Raw genomic sequence first — 17647 nt, 5'->3', positions numbered from 1 at the left:
TTGTCCTGCCCAATTATAAAAAGTCCAATTACAGTAGAGCACTGAGTTATCACATTGGCACAGTCAGACTGCCAGTATGTGGAGATTTTAAAGTCCAACTGTAATTACAAAAGTAATTCCCCTTTGCAGTCCAATTTCATTGGCAATGTGATTTTAAAAACAAATGTTAGCAGTTTTTTTTTTTATTATTGAAAGGAAGAAAAAACTTTGGAGACATATCAGAAAGGATCAAGCCTCTGAGGGGGTGAATCAGCAGAGCTGAACTGGCTGTGGCATCAAGACACAATGTGAACAGACTTGCTCTGTTAACTGTAGCTTACAAGCCAATAGAGGATAGACAGTGTTCTGTTGGTGGTATTGAAGAAAAAGGACCTAATCATTCAGCAACTAAACTAAACAACTTTGACAGGCGCTACAGCTGACAAGCTAACTAGCTAAATGATTAGTCTGAGTGAGTGCACCTTTCCCAGATGTTTGTTTGCTAGCTCATTTAGCGAGCCACGGAGCAACACGTGTCCGTGCTTGTAGACAAAAGGGACGCACTGTAGCTGAAAGCTAATGAATGCTGTGGCTCACAGTGATTCTTCTCTGTCCGTGTCTAAGACTGATGTCGGGCTGTTCATCATTGTCATATCACATCAATGATAAAAGAGTGACAGTTACTGTTTTATTCAAATACAGTGTAAAATAAAATGTTTCTGTTTGCTATATGACCAAAAAATATTTCTTCTTTTTGGATACTGATTTTTTCCCTCAAAAGAGGACAAAGTGCATGTAATTTACAGAGCAGATCTCTATGTTGTAGTATAAAGTAAAGTTGCAGTTTAATTTCAGTTGCACTTAAATGCTGGTACAAGTAAATGCTGCTGTTAGGATTCATATAATATGTCCGCCAGTCAGTGTTCCTCACTGGTGATGTGACAGAGGTGAGGATATTATCAGGTTGAGAGGCTGTAAAACCTGCCTCATAAGAGCTGCTATCCCACCTAACAGCTTCATTACATTGTGGTTTTATCAAGAATTTTACTGGTCTAAAGTCCGTGTCAGAAGATTTCCTTGTACTGTAGCAGACGCTGAAAACTGAACTGAACTTTAAAAAGTCACATTTAAATAGCCAATACACATTATATATACAGAATATCAGTTACTGATAATTTGCAAAGCCAGCCCACAAGCTTCACTTTGGTTGTTGTTGTCTGCCAAGGGTCCAATTTCTTGATGTCATTTCAAGTAGGTTTTTCTATAGATGATTGACAGGTCTGTGCTGCACTCAGGCATCAACATGAACCCTTTAGACAATTGACTGAACTGATAGACCGCCTGCCAGGCAGTCAATCGTTTTAGCATCAAACTTTTATTTTGGAAAAACATGGCAGCTGTTCTGTAAACACCAAAGTTCTTCTAAATTATCAACTGTAATCTGTTTCTGAATAAATGTGGCCACGTCATCATCTACACTATCACTCCCCAAAAGTTTGTAGCTCGGTCCAGCTTCCATCTGCAGGGCTCAACTGATTCTCAGCGGATGTTTTCCAGATTAAAATCTCAGAGGGAATGTGAGCTCACATGATTTGGGCTGGCTTTGCAAGACTGGGCTACTGGCAACTTCTGTCTGAATCAAAATCAACCCTAACTCGCGTACTGCCAACACGCCATGAGAAAGGAAAATCCTCACCACAGAAGCGCTTGAAACTTGCCTGTATTAATGCCAATATCTATATCTAATCCTGTGAAGAGTATTTGATTATACATTAATTAAATTATGATGATATTTCAGAGGCTTTGTGCTCACTTACCCTCCTGGGGCCTCCTGACTTCATCTCGTACACATCGATTGTGTAATTAGATCTTCGACCAAATGTGTCGAACTGGATGTTTCCTGTCATACCTTGTACTTGGACCTGCCAGGCACCAAGAGAAGAATGATAACCTGTTTCTAACATAGAGTAAACATGATACAAACATTCTTGATATATGGTGTGTAATGTTCTCTAAAGCGTTTTGTGGTTTTCCACATGTGTTTTCTGTGAAAGGTGTATTTCCAACAGCATCTTCATGGTCTGGAAGTGTTTTGTGTTTTTTTATTCCCACTTTATTGGAGAGCTTAGTGTTGTGTTGCAAGCTAAGACTGACTGTGAGGTCTGGATTTGGACCAATCGGATCAGTATTTTGTGCAAAATTAGCTACCATAAAGGTAAAATTGGTAGCTTTTGAAGCAGAATAGAGTGAAGAGTGAGATAAAGCAAATAACTATAGAGTAAATAAAATAAAAAAGCAGAGCTGTTTACAGAGACAGTGAACGCCCTCAGTCCTACCATTTTGAGGGCTCTTTCTATGTCGATGCCTTGACTCCAGGGTACAGCGGGGTTGGCGAGGCAGTCGCCCGCACTCCCCCTGCGAGACACATCCACTCGCTGGCGGCGAAGGTACCGGAAGGCCTCGGCAATCACAAGGATGGCATCGTGGGTTAGCGCTGATGTGTACTGAGACAAAAGCCACAAGAAACCTCAGTAACATCACCAGTGCAGGCACAGCACTGTAAAGGTTATTATCTAAGTAGAAATACTTGGCATACACAGAGAACAGCGCTACAGATGTAAAAAGTAAGAAAATCAAAGCCTTGCATTATGATTGACATAAAAATTGCTTGAGTATGAAAGCCGCCTCTATTCAAGGACATGCAGGTGACAAGTTATTTAAGCAACGCCTCGCTGAAAAGATTCAGATTGATGTATTTTCTCATTTCTGCAGTTACTGCCTCTAAACTTGGAAGAAAAAGGGGAGAGAAAAAGGAATCTTTGAAGATGTTAAATAAAATGTAACTGCAGCCTCGGCAGCTATGCCTCACTGACCTTCAGTGGAGTGTTTTTGGCTTCTGGAAATTCTCTTTCATCCAGGCGCTCCCAGCGCTGGAGGAACTGCTGGACTATGGGGCTGTCTGGGTTGATGATCTGGAAGCCTGTGATGTTGGCTCCACCAGAAAAAACCCTGTCCAGGCTCATGTTGGAAAAACCCTGAGAGCAAAGAGCACAACTGGCTAGTAGAGCAAGGGATCATTAGCAGCAAAAAAACATTTCAAAACTGCTTAAGCTTGTTCATCATTAGCTTATTTGTGTCTTATTTACACATTCTGTTTAATTATTCCCACACTCAATCTATCATAGCTACATATTGAGAGAATTATCTTTGACTAAATTGGTCATAAGTGTTGCACTTTTTTGTACTGAATTGCATCACACTGAGCAGTGTTGTTCTAGTTTTTTTTTACTGTGTTCTGTCGGATTGTTTCATGTTGCAAGCTCTCACCAGGTTGGCAAGGATATAGTGGTATCCTCTGCTGTTCTTTCCCGAGGTCACCACCTACAAGTTGCAGGAGGAGACACACGGTGAGTCACATCTCATAACACTGAGAACGTTTAGAGGGCTGAGATTCAGAAATGACAGACCTTCAATTTTATAATACAGAATAGCTGGTAGAAAGAAAAAAGGAGAGGGAAAAAAAAAGAAAAGGCGTTTAAGAGCGACATTTGCAAGGGCAAGAGGGAGCGTGTGAGCAAATTTGTACATTTGTGTGTGTTTGTATGAGACACAGAGAGAGGGGAGAAACTGTGATGACAGTGCTTGTTCCTTTCCATTAACTTCAACGTGTAAAATAAGGTCAAGGCTCCGGCAAACCTCCCTCTCGCTCTGCAGCTGCCTGTGCTCCACAGTCTGCCTCTTCCTGCTCCGCCTGTCTCAGTCGCACACTAGACTTAATTAAACCCAAAACGTTGTACAGCACAGCACCTGTCTGAGTGAGCAGACTCAGAGAGAGCTGCGCTCGCCGATTTCTTTAAACTTCCTCACCAGCCAAACCTTGCACGCAATCTCTTTCTCTCTCCATATCTCTCTCGATTCTGATTCTCCGTCATGGAGTACGAAGCCTCAAAAAGATACCGAGGGGGTGGATAGTTGTGTTTTGTTTTTTTTTCAGTCTTTTTCACTTTCTACACTCCCCCACAGTTTTGATAAGTATACTCAGGCACTGAACTCATCTAAATGTTAAATGTCCAGAATGATAGTGATATCATATTGGAGAGATTGTAAAGACTTGAATATAGATTAGAAATTTTAGCACTGAAGCAAGGACATGCATCCCTGTGGTACAGTACATGTCTTACTGGGTATTATTTCCATAATTTCCTTTGTCCAGCTTCATATTCAGTGGCTCCTATCTGCATGCAGTGTCACACCTGTGCTTTCTTTCACACCTGTGCCCTTTAAAATCCTTTGCTCACTTCTGCCTAAATGTTTCCTAATTGTCTTTAGAGAGGGAACGTCCTTGATGCTCCAAGGTTGGCCCTTCGACCGGCTTATACACGCTGAGCAATTTCAACAATAAATCCAATTACCTTCCTCGGAAATGCAAAATGATTTCATTGTGTTCGACATTTTGTGCCGCCACCGCTGACTCTGAAATTTCTCACATCCTAAGTTTTCCTAATAAGCAAAAATTCCTGGAAGCTTTTCTGCTCATTGTCTTCCAAATTGTGTTGAAAAGCTTTTCATTTGCTATTCATCCGTGTGAGCGGGAGCTGCGGTGACCCAAGTGTGGCAACACAGCGAGCGCTTAATGAAGCCGCAGCGCCTGGAGTGACTGGCTACAACTGGCGTTTGTCAGCAACACATTCAGGCAGAAAGCAGACTTCACACTTTTATATAAGCGTCTAAAAGTGACACCTCAACTGCTGTTTCTGACTGAAACCTCATTTAGCTGTTAGAAAATAATCAACTGTAAACATTTACTGCTTACTGTAGCTGCAAGGTATGCTAAAACAAATAATAATGTGGGAGTGTTTCTATTTTATTTGGCTGTCTACTGAGAGTAACAGCAGGGGTGAAAGTTATACTGAATGCAAACTACTCTGAAGACAGTTCATACACACATGGTTCAAGGTTCACTAAACTACAGCTTAGTGTAAATAAGCTTGCAGCCATCATTGTAATATTCCAAGAATTTGATTTTAATCTAAAGCAAATCCATTTTTTTGCATCAAAATAGTCACATTTCATCATCTAGTTGCTTTTAGGTACATTTAGTCGGTGGATTTACCACTTGGCTTCTTTGTCAAGCATTTCCTCTTAAAACAACCTGAACATGTTTTGACTTGCACAAAAAAAAGAAAATCCCCTGACAGCTGCATTGGTAGTCATTGTGCTGGCAAGTGGAATTACAACTTCCATGTCTGACGGGGGCCAAAAAAGCATTTTTCCCTACACACAATCATGGGAAAAGAAGCGGCTATAAAATAGTGGGTGCTTTTTTTTGAATTTTTTATTGTGAAATGACTCGTTTCACTATCAGAGTTTGATCCATTCAGTCCGATCGCATTTCGAACATTTAGAGGAGTTGCACGATTGATTTATTTTAATCCCATTCAAATTAGCCAGGGGGCTAATTAGGGCTAAACTAGAAGTCACTAGTGCGCCTGCCCTATGGGCACATTGGGCCCATAGAGATGAGCAGTACGTTTTCATCCAGGTAATTTCTTTACAGCAGGAAGTTGCTTTTTTGGGTTCATGTGTCACTGAGCAACGTTCATTTCTATGAACATTGCTCTGCCTCCAACGCTGTATCCAGTTCTCTTATACATCCATGGCACAGAGACTGACGACTATTCTAAAGTTGGAAGAACAACTTCGGTTTCCTCTTCTTGGTGAATCAGAAAGTGATACAATTCTGGGAGGTTTGTACCTGTTCAATGATGTTTGCATTTACACAATCAATCAGTGACACTGAATTTAAAACTGTACAATTACACTCTGCATTGTACATTTATGGAAACATGACACAAGAATTATGAAAAGTTTTTCATAGTTTTTTGTTTCCACCAAATTCAGTTTGCTTTATTGGCATGACCATAATTAGTAAGTATTGCCAATGTTTTACAAAGGTTACAATGTAATTTGGTAACAGTTTCCATTGTTCCTGTCAGCAAAACTTAAAGGCTATCATGGCAATTTCCATTTTCAATTGAAATATTATTCACAGTATGGCATAATATTGTGGACTCAATTAAGTGGTAAATCAAAATCATTTAAGGTAGTGATATGATATCATGTTCCAATAATGTGAGCAAAATTGTTTAGTGGTTCACTAGTTTTTCAGCTGTGTGTGAGTTGCTCTCAAATTCACAAATAGCTTATACAAAGAAATGTTTACTAGTCTACATTTTCATTTTCATGTGTCACTAAAAGTTCTTGTAAAGGATAATTTCATTTGATTTGCTGTGGGATTTGCTCTCCTCCTCTGTTGGCAGAACCATTCTGGGGAAAAAAAGCATCTGTGCATGACTAATATTTTAAGGATCCTGATGCTCTAGTTTCATGGCCCCCTGGGATAATCACTTTTTGTGAGTATGTGAAACCACCAGGAACCCGGAAGAGGTCAGGCATTACCGTCACTGAGAGAACTACACTTTTATTGTCACAGGACTCACATCTTCCTCTCTGTCAAAATCCATTTCTCACAAAACAACCTCTTCAAATAGCTCAGGGAAAAGAAGACCTGCAACCTGAAAGCGAGAAGGAACCTGCAGCACTGATTGTACTGAGTGGCTCCTAAATTTTTAATGCACATTGAATGGAAAGGATAGTCTAGGTGCCGTGCCCTGTCAACTGTTTTCTACAGTTAATGTTCTCATCTGGCAACAGTTCAAAGTTTCATGGATCTGTGAGTCCAACAAACCAGGCTTCTGTACAAGGAGGCGGAATCATAATAACCCAAAATTGTGTTGTTTTGTATTATATTGTCTTATAACTGAGAAAACAACAACTGGTTAAATATATGTTCAACTTAAAGGTACCCTGTGTAGTTTTTAACTCATAATGCTACAGAGCAATGTTTTATAAATGATACACACTCCTGCAGAGGGTTTGATGCTCAGTTCAGTTGGTGCCAGTAATGCAGAGAGAAATGAAGCCAGCTATGAGGTAGCCAGTGTCCACAGATTTGGCAGTTTTCCTCCCAACTGGGCTACTTTTTATTAATTTGGAAAAAAATTGTTTTGGGCAGGTCATGATAAGTCAGACTACTTTTTGTACCATTTGGCCGGTTTCCACCAATAAATCTGCCCCTCTTCTCATCTGAATACATTGAGATTGACAAGCTCAGCTTGACACGCAATGACTGATAATGCTGATGACCATCAAAACCAAATGTCATTTCAGTTTATTACAAATACCTGCAACATCTGTTCACACAGTATGAGTGTAAACTTTAACATTTAATGTAACATTATCCAGAAGATTTTTATTTTATTTTATGATGCCCATAATGAATTTTTCATTAGTGTAGCTGCGGTTTTGAATTCATCTAATTATACTAATAAAACTAAAAACTGGAGGCAATACTGGGGCAACTACAGAGCCAGCTAAGGTGAGGATTAAGGAAGAGTAGACATGATGTAAACAATGCAGGTTTTAACATATTCCAAAACCAGCTTGCAAATATTTTATGAGGCAGGAAATACATTTGCATCTTTGTTAGCCTTCATGGATATACACATTGTGTTTTGATGAGAAACACTGAATGAAAACATAGTGTTTATTTACAAAAAAAGCTCCACATTGTACTTTTTTAAAGTGGAGTTAGATGAGAAGATTGATATCAATCAGCTAGGAGGCGGTTATCTTAGCTTAGCATAAAGGCTCACTAATTAACATGTTATATCTCGTTTCTCGTTTGAGATATATTAAGAGTGACATTTTGGGAATCCATTAAATATGAAGCTACAGCCACAGAGTTAGCTTAGCTTAGCATAAAGACTGTAAGGAAGGGGAAGCCGCTCTGTCAAAAGTAACAAAATCTTACTACCGGCACCTCTAAAGCTCACCCCTGCCAGTGTGTTGCAAACAAATGAATCATAGCTAATAGACAAATCAACCCACTGCACAGACTCATGTTAGATCTATACATTAGTGTTCACCTCTTTGTTGAGGATATGATCATTAATGTGGAGCCATCTCTCTATGCAGAGGATACACACTGTAACTCGAGAACACAGACAGAGAGGGAACAAGAGAGAGAGAGCAGTTGTCTCAGGTCTCAATTATCTTTATTTGTCCGTCCTCTGGGCTCCTCCTGTCCGCCTGTCTGGACGAGCAGGTCTGTGCTGAGCTGTTTGATGCCGGCCTGAGCCGGGGCGAGCTGCAGCACAATCAGCCTAAATATTCCCGGAGGAATCGACTCTAATTAAGCAGACTGGAGCCACAGTCCTGTGCAGAGCTGGATGTCTGCCCAAGTGCCTTCAAGAGGATTTGACTCCCTTCCCACTGATGGAGGCTTCTCTTTGTTACAGTGATTTGTCATCTGCCTTCTTCAGAACTAGAACGGGCATCCTGAGGTTGATAACTCACCAGTCAACTAATTATTGTTATGCTACTCGACACAAAATCTAAGAAGGGATTTAACTGTCAAAGAAGTGCATTAAAGAAGGAAAATGGAGGAAGGACATAACACTGTTCCAAATACCACTGTACCCACCCCCTCCCCTCCCCAAAAATGTGTATGAAGTTGTAATGTCCTCACTACCCTTGTTACAGTTGTGCACCTGCCAACTCTCCTGTTTGCATGTGTTTGAAGCTGTTTTTCATATTGGGTGCTTTTAAGTCAGACTTCTCTAGGGTCTCCTTTGGAAGTGCACGCTACAAAGGAGACTGTACGAAAACTTCCTCTACTACAGTCAGTGTTTTTTTTTTCTTTTTTTCCAAAGCCATGTTCTGTGTTTTATAATCGAAGAAAATGAAGGCCTAAGCACAGATAATTGTCTTCTTGTTGTTGTTATGGTTATTTTTTAAGACATCATACTCTAGTTCAACTGGAGGTATCACACATGCTCTTTTCATATTGCTCTTTCATTTTTTCATTTGTAGTTCAAGTTGATGTCATGGCTCTGTCATTAACTCTAGAGACTCTCGTGAGTCTCTTTGAACTCCTTGGTTGTCATTATCCATCAGATGCCCTCAGAGTTTTTCTGTTTTGAGTTGGACTTTTTGAGGGACTTTCTGTCACTTGGGTTGCCTTTATTGGTTGGACTGTGCTTATTGTGTTTTTGGTTTTCTGGTTTCCCTGTGTTTTCTCCTCCTGTGTTCATGCACTCCTCCTCACACTTGCCCTTCCCTTGTCTCAGTATTCTTCCCCAGTCTGCGCTCCCTTTACACCTGCCCGGCATTAGCCTTCATTAACTCTGCCTTACTCTCAGTGTCTTTCCCAGGCAATCACTCCCAGCCTGCTCTTGCCTCTAGTCACCTGTTCCCCATCCCCTTATTAGTTCAGTTAGTATTTAAGTCTTGGTTTGGGAGTCAGTCTTTGTTGGATCCTTTGTTCTGGTCTGTTCTGTTTGTTCTGCTTAGGCTCAGTGTTCAGTTTTGTCCTTCTACCCTCCAGCCTTTGGTTTTGCCTGAACACTTCAAATAAAGTTTTCTTCAGACCTGCTTCCACTTGTTTTTGGGTCCATTCCTGCCACTTTCATGACAGTTGAGGTTTCATATACACACTCAGTGGTGAACTAGCAAGAAAACTTGGAAAAGAGAGGAAACAAAATAAAGGACAACTAAATATAAAGCAGCCAAAAGAATCACTGTGTCCTCCAAAATAAAATGTCCCTCATGGTCCCTAATATGAATTTTTTCAACTGTTGTGATCCATTTTTTTTTATAGCCGGAGAGCACATTAGCCTTTAGAAGCTACAGCTTTTTTTTTTTTTTTTTTACTTGAAACCTATTGGTTTTTCCAACAAATAGAAAAAGGCAACAGCATATTTTGGTGACATACCAACACAGATGACCTGTACAAGGTGAAAGAAAAATAAGAGACAATAAAGGAATAAAACTTATGATAACAGATTAAAAATAAATAATTAAATAAAAATAGAGGGGTTAAATGTAGCTTAGTGAGATGAGGGTCTAGAGGATGAACTAAACAAAAGAAAGTATAGTTCAAGCCATCTATCCAAAAGAGTAACCAACAAAGGACACATGGACCATTTATGAGGCTTTTGGAGTATGTCTCAAGATTCTGGGGAAGGAAGGTATTTTACGAACAACGTCCTTTATGACCTTCCACAGTTGCTGTTCCTCATTATAAACTTCAGAAAGATTAGATGCAGCTCCCATGGAGATCGTCTCTAGGAATGTTTGAAGCCACAGTCTCTCTTTCAGCTGATCTGCATCCTTCCAGTTCGTTGCTATCAGTCTTTTAACTGTCATGCATCCAGTTGTTAAAATTTGCATTTGAAAAGTTGGTTACGGCCAGGTTCCTTCAACAGTGTAATTCAAAAGGCGCAGTGCTGGATCACAATGAACAGCATAGCCAATGATCTTTCCCAGACATTTTCCCAGAAGGTTTTTACTTCAGTGCAAGACGATACCATATGATAAAAAGTACCTTTTATCTTGTTTGCAATGCCAACAAAGATCAGAGTCAGAGACACACATCCTCTGCAGTCATGCAGGGGTGAAGTATGTTCTATGAACAAAGTTTATAATTGATCATTTTGTTCTTCACTGATTTCGATATTTTGTTAAGTGTTTTCCAGACATGATTCTTCAGTTTCCAAGGATATATCAAATCAGTTTCCCAATTTCTTTGAACTGCATTCCAATTTTTCCCCTATATTTTGTTCATCAATTTGTTTGCTCAGTTTCTGTCAACCCAGGTATGATTACAGCTTCTCCTTAATATGTGGTCAATTGTGGTCTTATTTGCATTTATTTCAAAAGTTCTTTATTTTCTACACCATATACAGCTTTATGCTGGGCAAAAGTTCTTAATAGTAGTTGTTCCATAATGGATCATTGGGAGAGTTACTGACAATTCTCTAAATTGTCCACTTTCTGTGATAGCTCATTTGTCAAGGACTTGAGTGCCTTGTGGCTTGCTGAAATTGGGGATAGTGGGTCTTCCATGTTGGATATACGCTGTTTGGCTTCGTTGATACAAGTGGCAAGGCTGGATAACTGATTCACTCCTGATGGTTGTAGTTTGTATTGATGGTAGGTGTTCCTTTATTTTTCATCTTGTTGGTGGAGTGGGCTCATGCTTGCGTCTTCTGTGCTGTTGTATCTGTATCTTCTTAATTATAGTTGTTTGATTATGAAGCTGTTTTGAGTGTCTTTGTGCCAATTAAAGTGGGTTTAAAATGAAATTAAAAGATTGAAACTGAAGAGCATGCTCAGGACACGTCTTACTCCAACGAGACTATCTACGGAGGCCCAGCCTTTTCAAACTACAGCTTAAATTTTTACAAACTGAGGTTAAATGGCATTGTAACAAGCACATAATATGTGAAAACTGACTCAGTATTAGAGCCTGTGATCACAGTATGATAACAGCAGGCTCGTAGAGTTATACATTATAATATACATTATTAAAATATACTGTATATTTAAAGCTACAAATCAGCTCCCTCAGAGAAAATATTTATGCAACAGAAACCGTTTTTATGTCATAGCATGAACAGATAAAACAGGACTAAATAACATCCACACAGATGACCCAATCATCAGATGACTCATCCCAGCACAGCATCTTGTTTTACTATCCCAATCACTGGGTGTGGAATTCCAGTGCACCTCTGGGTGTTTCAGCACTTCTCCGATTTCCCTCCGCTGCTCTAGACAGGGAGACTTACACTACATGGCTCAAATCCCACAAGCTCTTTGGATTTCCAGTATATTTTTTTTTTAATCTCTAGCTCTTTCTCTGTCTGTCCGCTGTGCAGGAGGAGGCTGGAGGTGACTGGTCCTCTGGCAGCGATTATAAATCCACTGTGCTTCTATTATTGATGAGAAGCCTTAAAGGTGTTTATCGCTCCGTCTTTACTTTACGGAGGGGATGAGCAGACTGATACTTTTAAAAGCGGTAAGGAAGCCTACAAGGGAGCAACAAAAACCCACAGCACATCCATCAACAAATAAAGCCTGTTACAACCGAAACTACCTTGATAATAAAAGTAATTAGCACACATTGAATGATAGATGTCTGCACATAAATCCATTAATAATGCACTGAGTAGAGATAATAGCCTGAATGCAAAATGATTTTGATGATTATAGTCTGTTTATGAGGTGCAATCCTAAAGACTGATTAAAAAAAAAAAAAAATCACATCCAAAATGGCTGCTTCCTGATGCCTGAGTGATCTCCGTTGTGTTTGCTCACTCCAGCATTTGTGAGAGATCTTCCCTCAGGCTAGGAGGGTAGGCTATTTATAGTAGGCTCATTGTTGTTGCAGTTATGGGACAGTGTGTCCTACTTACATTGGGAGCTGATATTACATTAAAGCAAGTGTTGATGTCACAGCTCATACGAGGAATCGTTCTCAGGAGACACAGGCGTGCCTTGCCTCTCTCAAGCATCTGGAGAGGCACTTGTCTGACAGATGCTGCCTACGAGGCCACCATTCACATTAAGCCACCACAGTAAAGAGATTATGATCGGCTCGACCAGACGTGACACTGAGTGACACACCATTAACTGATTGGATAACTTGAATCTAATACAGTGGCAATTTGAGAACATTTGAAGAAACCCGCTGCGTCAACGTGAGGGGCGGAGAAAAGCAAACTTCTCTTAATTAATGGAAATGTTCTCTGCTGTCACTAAAAATATTCCCCCGCTTCAGAGGAAATGAAGACAGATCTGCAGTGAAGGTCAGAGTAAAACTCGTAAGGCCGGCAATAATGAAGATCATTATGTAGAGGGCAGCGGCCTTTACACACAAATATCTCAGCGAAGAACAGAAGGTTAAGATGTGCTGGGGATGGTTGAAATGAGCATGCACACACACACACACACAAATTCACAAAACAGACTATAAGTGTGGGCTTAATGGTTTTAGTAACACCCTACTCTGCTTATTGTCTTTACATTTCCTTATTTCTACAGACAAAGGACAAACTGTGACATAACATAACACTCAACATGTACAACACATACACAATGATGGGGGAGCGGGAGGGAAGGAGTGCGGGGGCCTTGATAATAAAAGTAACGACCACAAATTGAATGATAGATGTCTGCACATAAATTCTCCTTACTGATAATATATGTCTTTACATGTGCCCGCAATTTACTTTGTCCAGCGTGATTTTGTTAGAGGGTGTATCCAGCTTGCTCCATTTCTAATAAGTCAATGTATTCTTTGAGCCAGTTATCCAAACTATAACAGTCCTTTTTCTGTATTTTGCAGTTCATTAAGATTGTCCATTTTACTGCCAGAAATGCAGATGTTACAAGGCACTGTGTTTGCTTTTGTTGTACATTATGAATTATTGGTATTATTGGTATTTCCCAAGTAAACATGTGGCTGGACAATAAGGAACCTGCACATTCAATACTGATGACAAATAATCAATTACTTCTTTCCATAAACTCTTCACATCAAGTCAAAGCCACAACATGTGCATGCTTTATTTACCAAGTCCCCATTTAAACTGCCAGTGACCAGTTCTCTGAGTCTGACCAACTCAGTCTGCTGCTGCCAACTGACCGAGGAGTCTCCAAACTTCTGCTGGACTCGTCCCACTACCTGTCCACTGGACCCGATACCAACCAACCTCCTACAGACCATTTCCCCTGAACTTAACCCCACAGTCACACACATCATCAATTCCTCGCTTACAACAGGTGTGTTCCCCACTGGATTTAAGCAAGCTCGGGTCACCTCACTGCTTAAAAAACCTACACGCAACCCAGCCAGTTTCACTTTACCCCTCCTATCAAAAATACTTGAACGCACAGACTTTAACCAAGTCTCTGAATTTCTTTCAGGAGAACAACCCATACAATCTAAAGCAGTCTGGCTTTAAGCAGGTGCACTCTTCCGAGACTGCACCACTGTTGGTAATGGAACCCTGCGATCGTCTTAAGCTGCTGGTCAGTCCTCAGTTCTATTACCATTAGATCTGTCAGCTGCGTTTGACACAGTTAACCACCAAATCCTTCTCTCCATACTCACTGAGCTTTGCATCTCAGGATCTGCCCTCCGCTGGTTCATGGTTTCTCGTACCACTGCTATGCTGACGATACCCAGCTCTTCCCATCGTTCCCTACAGAAGACCTCACAGTCCCAGCTCTTTCGCAAACACCTCTGCACCTGAACTTAGCTTTATGGCACTTACTCACATGTTCTCTCCTGACTAGAACCTTGCTTGCGTTATACTAATTCTCATGTGTACATCACTTTGCATAAGCATCTGCTAAATGAAACTGTAACATTTGTAACATTATAACTGACCACAAAAATGATCCATGCAGTATGAGTGGTTTGGTTTGGTTCAGACAAAGTTTGGAAAAATAAAACTGTTTGGTTAAGGCTGGTGAAAGATGGATCTCATGGTTAAAAGAACCCAACGTTGACTCCTGTAGGACACAGGACATAAACCGCAGTTTCCAGTGTAAAACTCAGATATTTTGTATGCCCAATCCACTCTGACTTCTTATCAATAGCAATATCAATTTCAATATCACACTACTTCCTACACTACTTTATGCTTCTGTGAGAAGCCTCAAGAGGTCGCTTGTCAGAACATAGATTGGTTTAAATGACCATTTATCTGGAGACAGTCTCTTATTTAACTAGTCTAATGTTGACACACCTCCTGCTGGGTTTCAGGTGACACTCAATATTGTGTAGTTGACAGAAATAGTCTGTAGATGTTCAGTGTCAGAGCTACCTCCATTGGTTGGGAGTAAGGTTACAAAAACATTTCGGTTCGGGTTGCTGTAGTCAGAATTAGGGTTAGTTAGTGGAGATATTATCAATATTCAACTATCAATAAAAGATAAAAGTCCATCTATTTGTTAACAGCAGTACACTCCAAAATTCATTTGCAAGGAAAATGTGACCACATGTGTAACGCAGTTTCTAATCCTCCAAATGAAAACTAATGATCTTCTGAGTAAATATGCAAATTAACAGTTAACCCTCATTTAATACATTTCTGACAATCAAGCATTCTCTGAGGTGCAGTCACAGTGAGCAGCATGCATTAGCAAACACTGAATGTGAATCAAGACTCATGTGGGAAAGCTGTAGCTGATGATCACCTAGGAAACAAGGATGAGGAGGCTGTTCAATTCCTCCACGTGACTTAAGCCCAGGTGACCTCAAACAAATGTGCGCACAAAAAAACAACAAATAATAAGCCTAACTGAATATGCCTGACTCGCTCGTTTTAATATCATCTCCTAAATGAGAATGTTGAGATCTGAGGCAATCATGATGCACTCCAAATGCTTGGGGTAATAACGAAAAAAGAAATGAAAAGGAGGGGAGCGAATCAGTAGAGTGTCTTATTCACTAAGTGTGTAAATGGAAGTGGTGTTCAAAACACAAAGCAAGGAGAAGTGTGGAGGAGTGTGTTTATTCCTTTTTAGAAACAACGAAACATGCAGAGCAACAAGGCTGAATAAAGGCATTTAAAGGAAGGAAGTTTTGTTTCCAGTGTGTTATTTTTCTCAAATAAAGCTGGCTGAACTGTTGGTTCAATACCTGCTCCAGTATCGAGTTGATCCTGTCCACTTCACAGTCAATTAGAAAGCGTTTCTCCTGCCGGCGGTCCATCTCCTCGATGATGCGTCTGTACTCTGTGGGGTCCACGATGTTCCCCACTGAGCGAGCTGTCACCTGCCAGTTATTGGCCACAGCCGACTCCATGATGGCCTGGAGGATTGAAAAACCTGGAGGAGCAGAGGGAGGAGAGCTCCATCACACAACTGTCTTTCAGAGCACACCAACGGGTAAACGTTGTGATGACAATTAAAATTGCTGCAAAGAAGAGCTGCAAAGGTTTAATGCCTATTTAATGCTTTCAACAAGGCTGAATAAATCAAAAGAAAACTAGACGTATGGCTAACCAGCTTTTGATTTCAACTACTGTATTAACAAACCCATGATAGATTGCTGAAATGTTTATCTGAACAATAGTATGTGTTGTGTTACTCCAAAAATACACAGACAATGACATATGAACAGGTACTAGCAGAGATGGACATAAGAATATCAGCTGTGATTTTTAATCGAAACTCAGACAAACACTGAACACAGTCCAGATGAAGGTAGATTTAAGGCCCAAGTGTGAGATGATAAACTGAACTGTGCATTAGGACTTTTTTCTTACTGCAAATGAATTAAACATGAGCCCTATGCTTTTGCAATTTATGCATTTACAGTATTAGTGTATTTTTGTATGTATCACTGCTGTCAGATACAAGATTAATGCCTCTTCTTTAGAGTTAATTTCAGAGAAGCCTGCAAAAAGGTTTAGGAGGATGCTATAAATAAATAAATTCGACAGACTAAGCAGATTCAGCGGTGAAGGAAAAATGGGAAAAGAGTCCACAGAGAGGTCGATATACGCACAAAAGATTAAGTTAAAGCTGTGGCGGCTGCACCAAAGGTAGAGAGGTTACAGAGCATAATTAATTAACTATTAATTGTAAAATGGCTCTGTGTCCCATGCTGCCTTCACAGTGTGTCACATAAGGTCACCGCAGTTCTCTCTTTCTTGCTCGACTGAAGAATCCAAACTTGCGAATTTGAGGCTAGAGATGACACGAATAGAGAGGGAACGCACAACGATAAGTCGTGTAGCACATACTCTAGCAAATGCAGTGAAATGGACTGCTAAAGAAGCAGTTCAGCAAGCACAATTGATGTAACTCAGTGGCATGTTTGCTTTGCAGAGCTCACCGTGCCATGGGATGAATCAGTAGATGAGGCATATGAAAGGAAGACGCTGAGCTAACAGTAACCTGGCTGAGCGGCGACCCTGAAAAGCCACAAGACACCCGGAGGAATTTGGATAGTTTACTGAGGGGGTTAAGGATTTATAGTCAGCAGTCATGACAGGTCACAAAGACGGTTTCTAAATCAGCCGAAAGGAGATGTCAGTGACTCTGACTGAAAAGAAAGGAAAACAAAGCTGTTGTTATACAGTATTTGTTTTAAAAAGTTAAAGAAAGGGAGGTCATTTGTGTCTTTTTTTAACAATCCCTTTGGGAAAACAGTTTTGTCTGGAAAGAGCTCTCAGCTTTTTATCCATTAATCTGATGTTGTTAAAAGTCTGTGGTGACATTATCTGACAGCTACTGGGTAGCATTTGTAAATTTGGGCATATAATGTAGTTGGCACAGCTGAAAGGAAGTGAAGGTGAACTGTCTGATTACTGGGATTGTTCCAGGAAGCCAGAACCTCCTGCTGAGCTATTTGAAGGTTTCATGGAGCCGATTCAACAAAACATCTGCTATGTGAGGACAAATACAGTGACATACATACACACACACACTGACGGTTATTATTCCTGAAGAGCAACAACGTGGGACCTCTCAGATTCTACAGTTGAAGCACTAAGTTTCTGAGTATGCAGTTAAAATTTCATCACAATCCTGCTCCTGCCTTTCTCGCAGTCCAGTGACAAACCATAACTCTGTCAAATAAACTGTAACGCAACAGTGATTCACAGATGAGTCTCCTCAATCTGTATAGGACATCACAAGAGTTGAGAGTGAAATTCTTATCTACATAGTATTTCAATTAGTTTTTCTTGAAGGTGAACACAGTGTTTGACTGATTGACCTAAAGTGACAGGAAGTGGGTCACCGC

The 17647-nt window shown here is 40.3% G+C and overlaps 1 protein-coding gene across 10 annotated transcripts in view; it reads right to left on the bottom strand.

Annotated features, from left to right (window-relative positions):
- The window catches only part of gria3a (glutamate receptor, ionotropic, AMPA 3a), a 71200-nt gene that overhangs the window by 26138 nt on the left and 27415 nt on the right, over positions 1 to 17647 (bottom strand). For all 10 annotated transcript variants that reach the window (XM_042430392.1, XM_042430388.1, XM_042430387.1 and 7 more), the window contains exons 4-8: positions 15536 to 15723; positions 3307 to 3360; positions 2853 to 3014; positions 2316 to 2483; positions 1797 to 1901 (exon numbers count right to left, since the gene is read on the bottom strand). In XM_042430392.1, the coding sequence (XP_042286326.1) occupies positions 1797 to 1901; positions 2316 to 2483; positions 2853 to 3014; positions 3307 to 3360; positions 15536 to 15723 (677 nt within the window). The remainder of the gene's footprint in view (positions 1 to 1796; positions 1902 to 2315; positions 2484 to 2852; positions 3015 to 3306; positions 3361 to 15535; positions 15724 to 17647) is intronic.

This window comes from Thunnus maccoyii, chromosome 13 (assembly GCF_910596095.1).
Source record: "Thunnus maccoyii chromosome 13, fThuMac1.1, whole genome shotgun sequence".
Classification (NCBI taxonomy): Eukaryota; Metazoa; Chordata; class Actinopteri; order Scombriformes; family Scombridae; genus Thunnus; species Thunnus maccoyii.
Note: the sequence above shows the minus strand (reverse complement) of the source record. Positions and strands in the feature narration are given on the sequence as shown.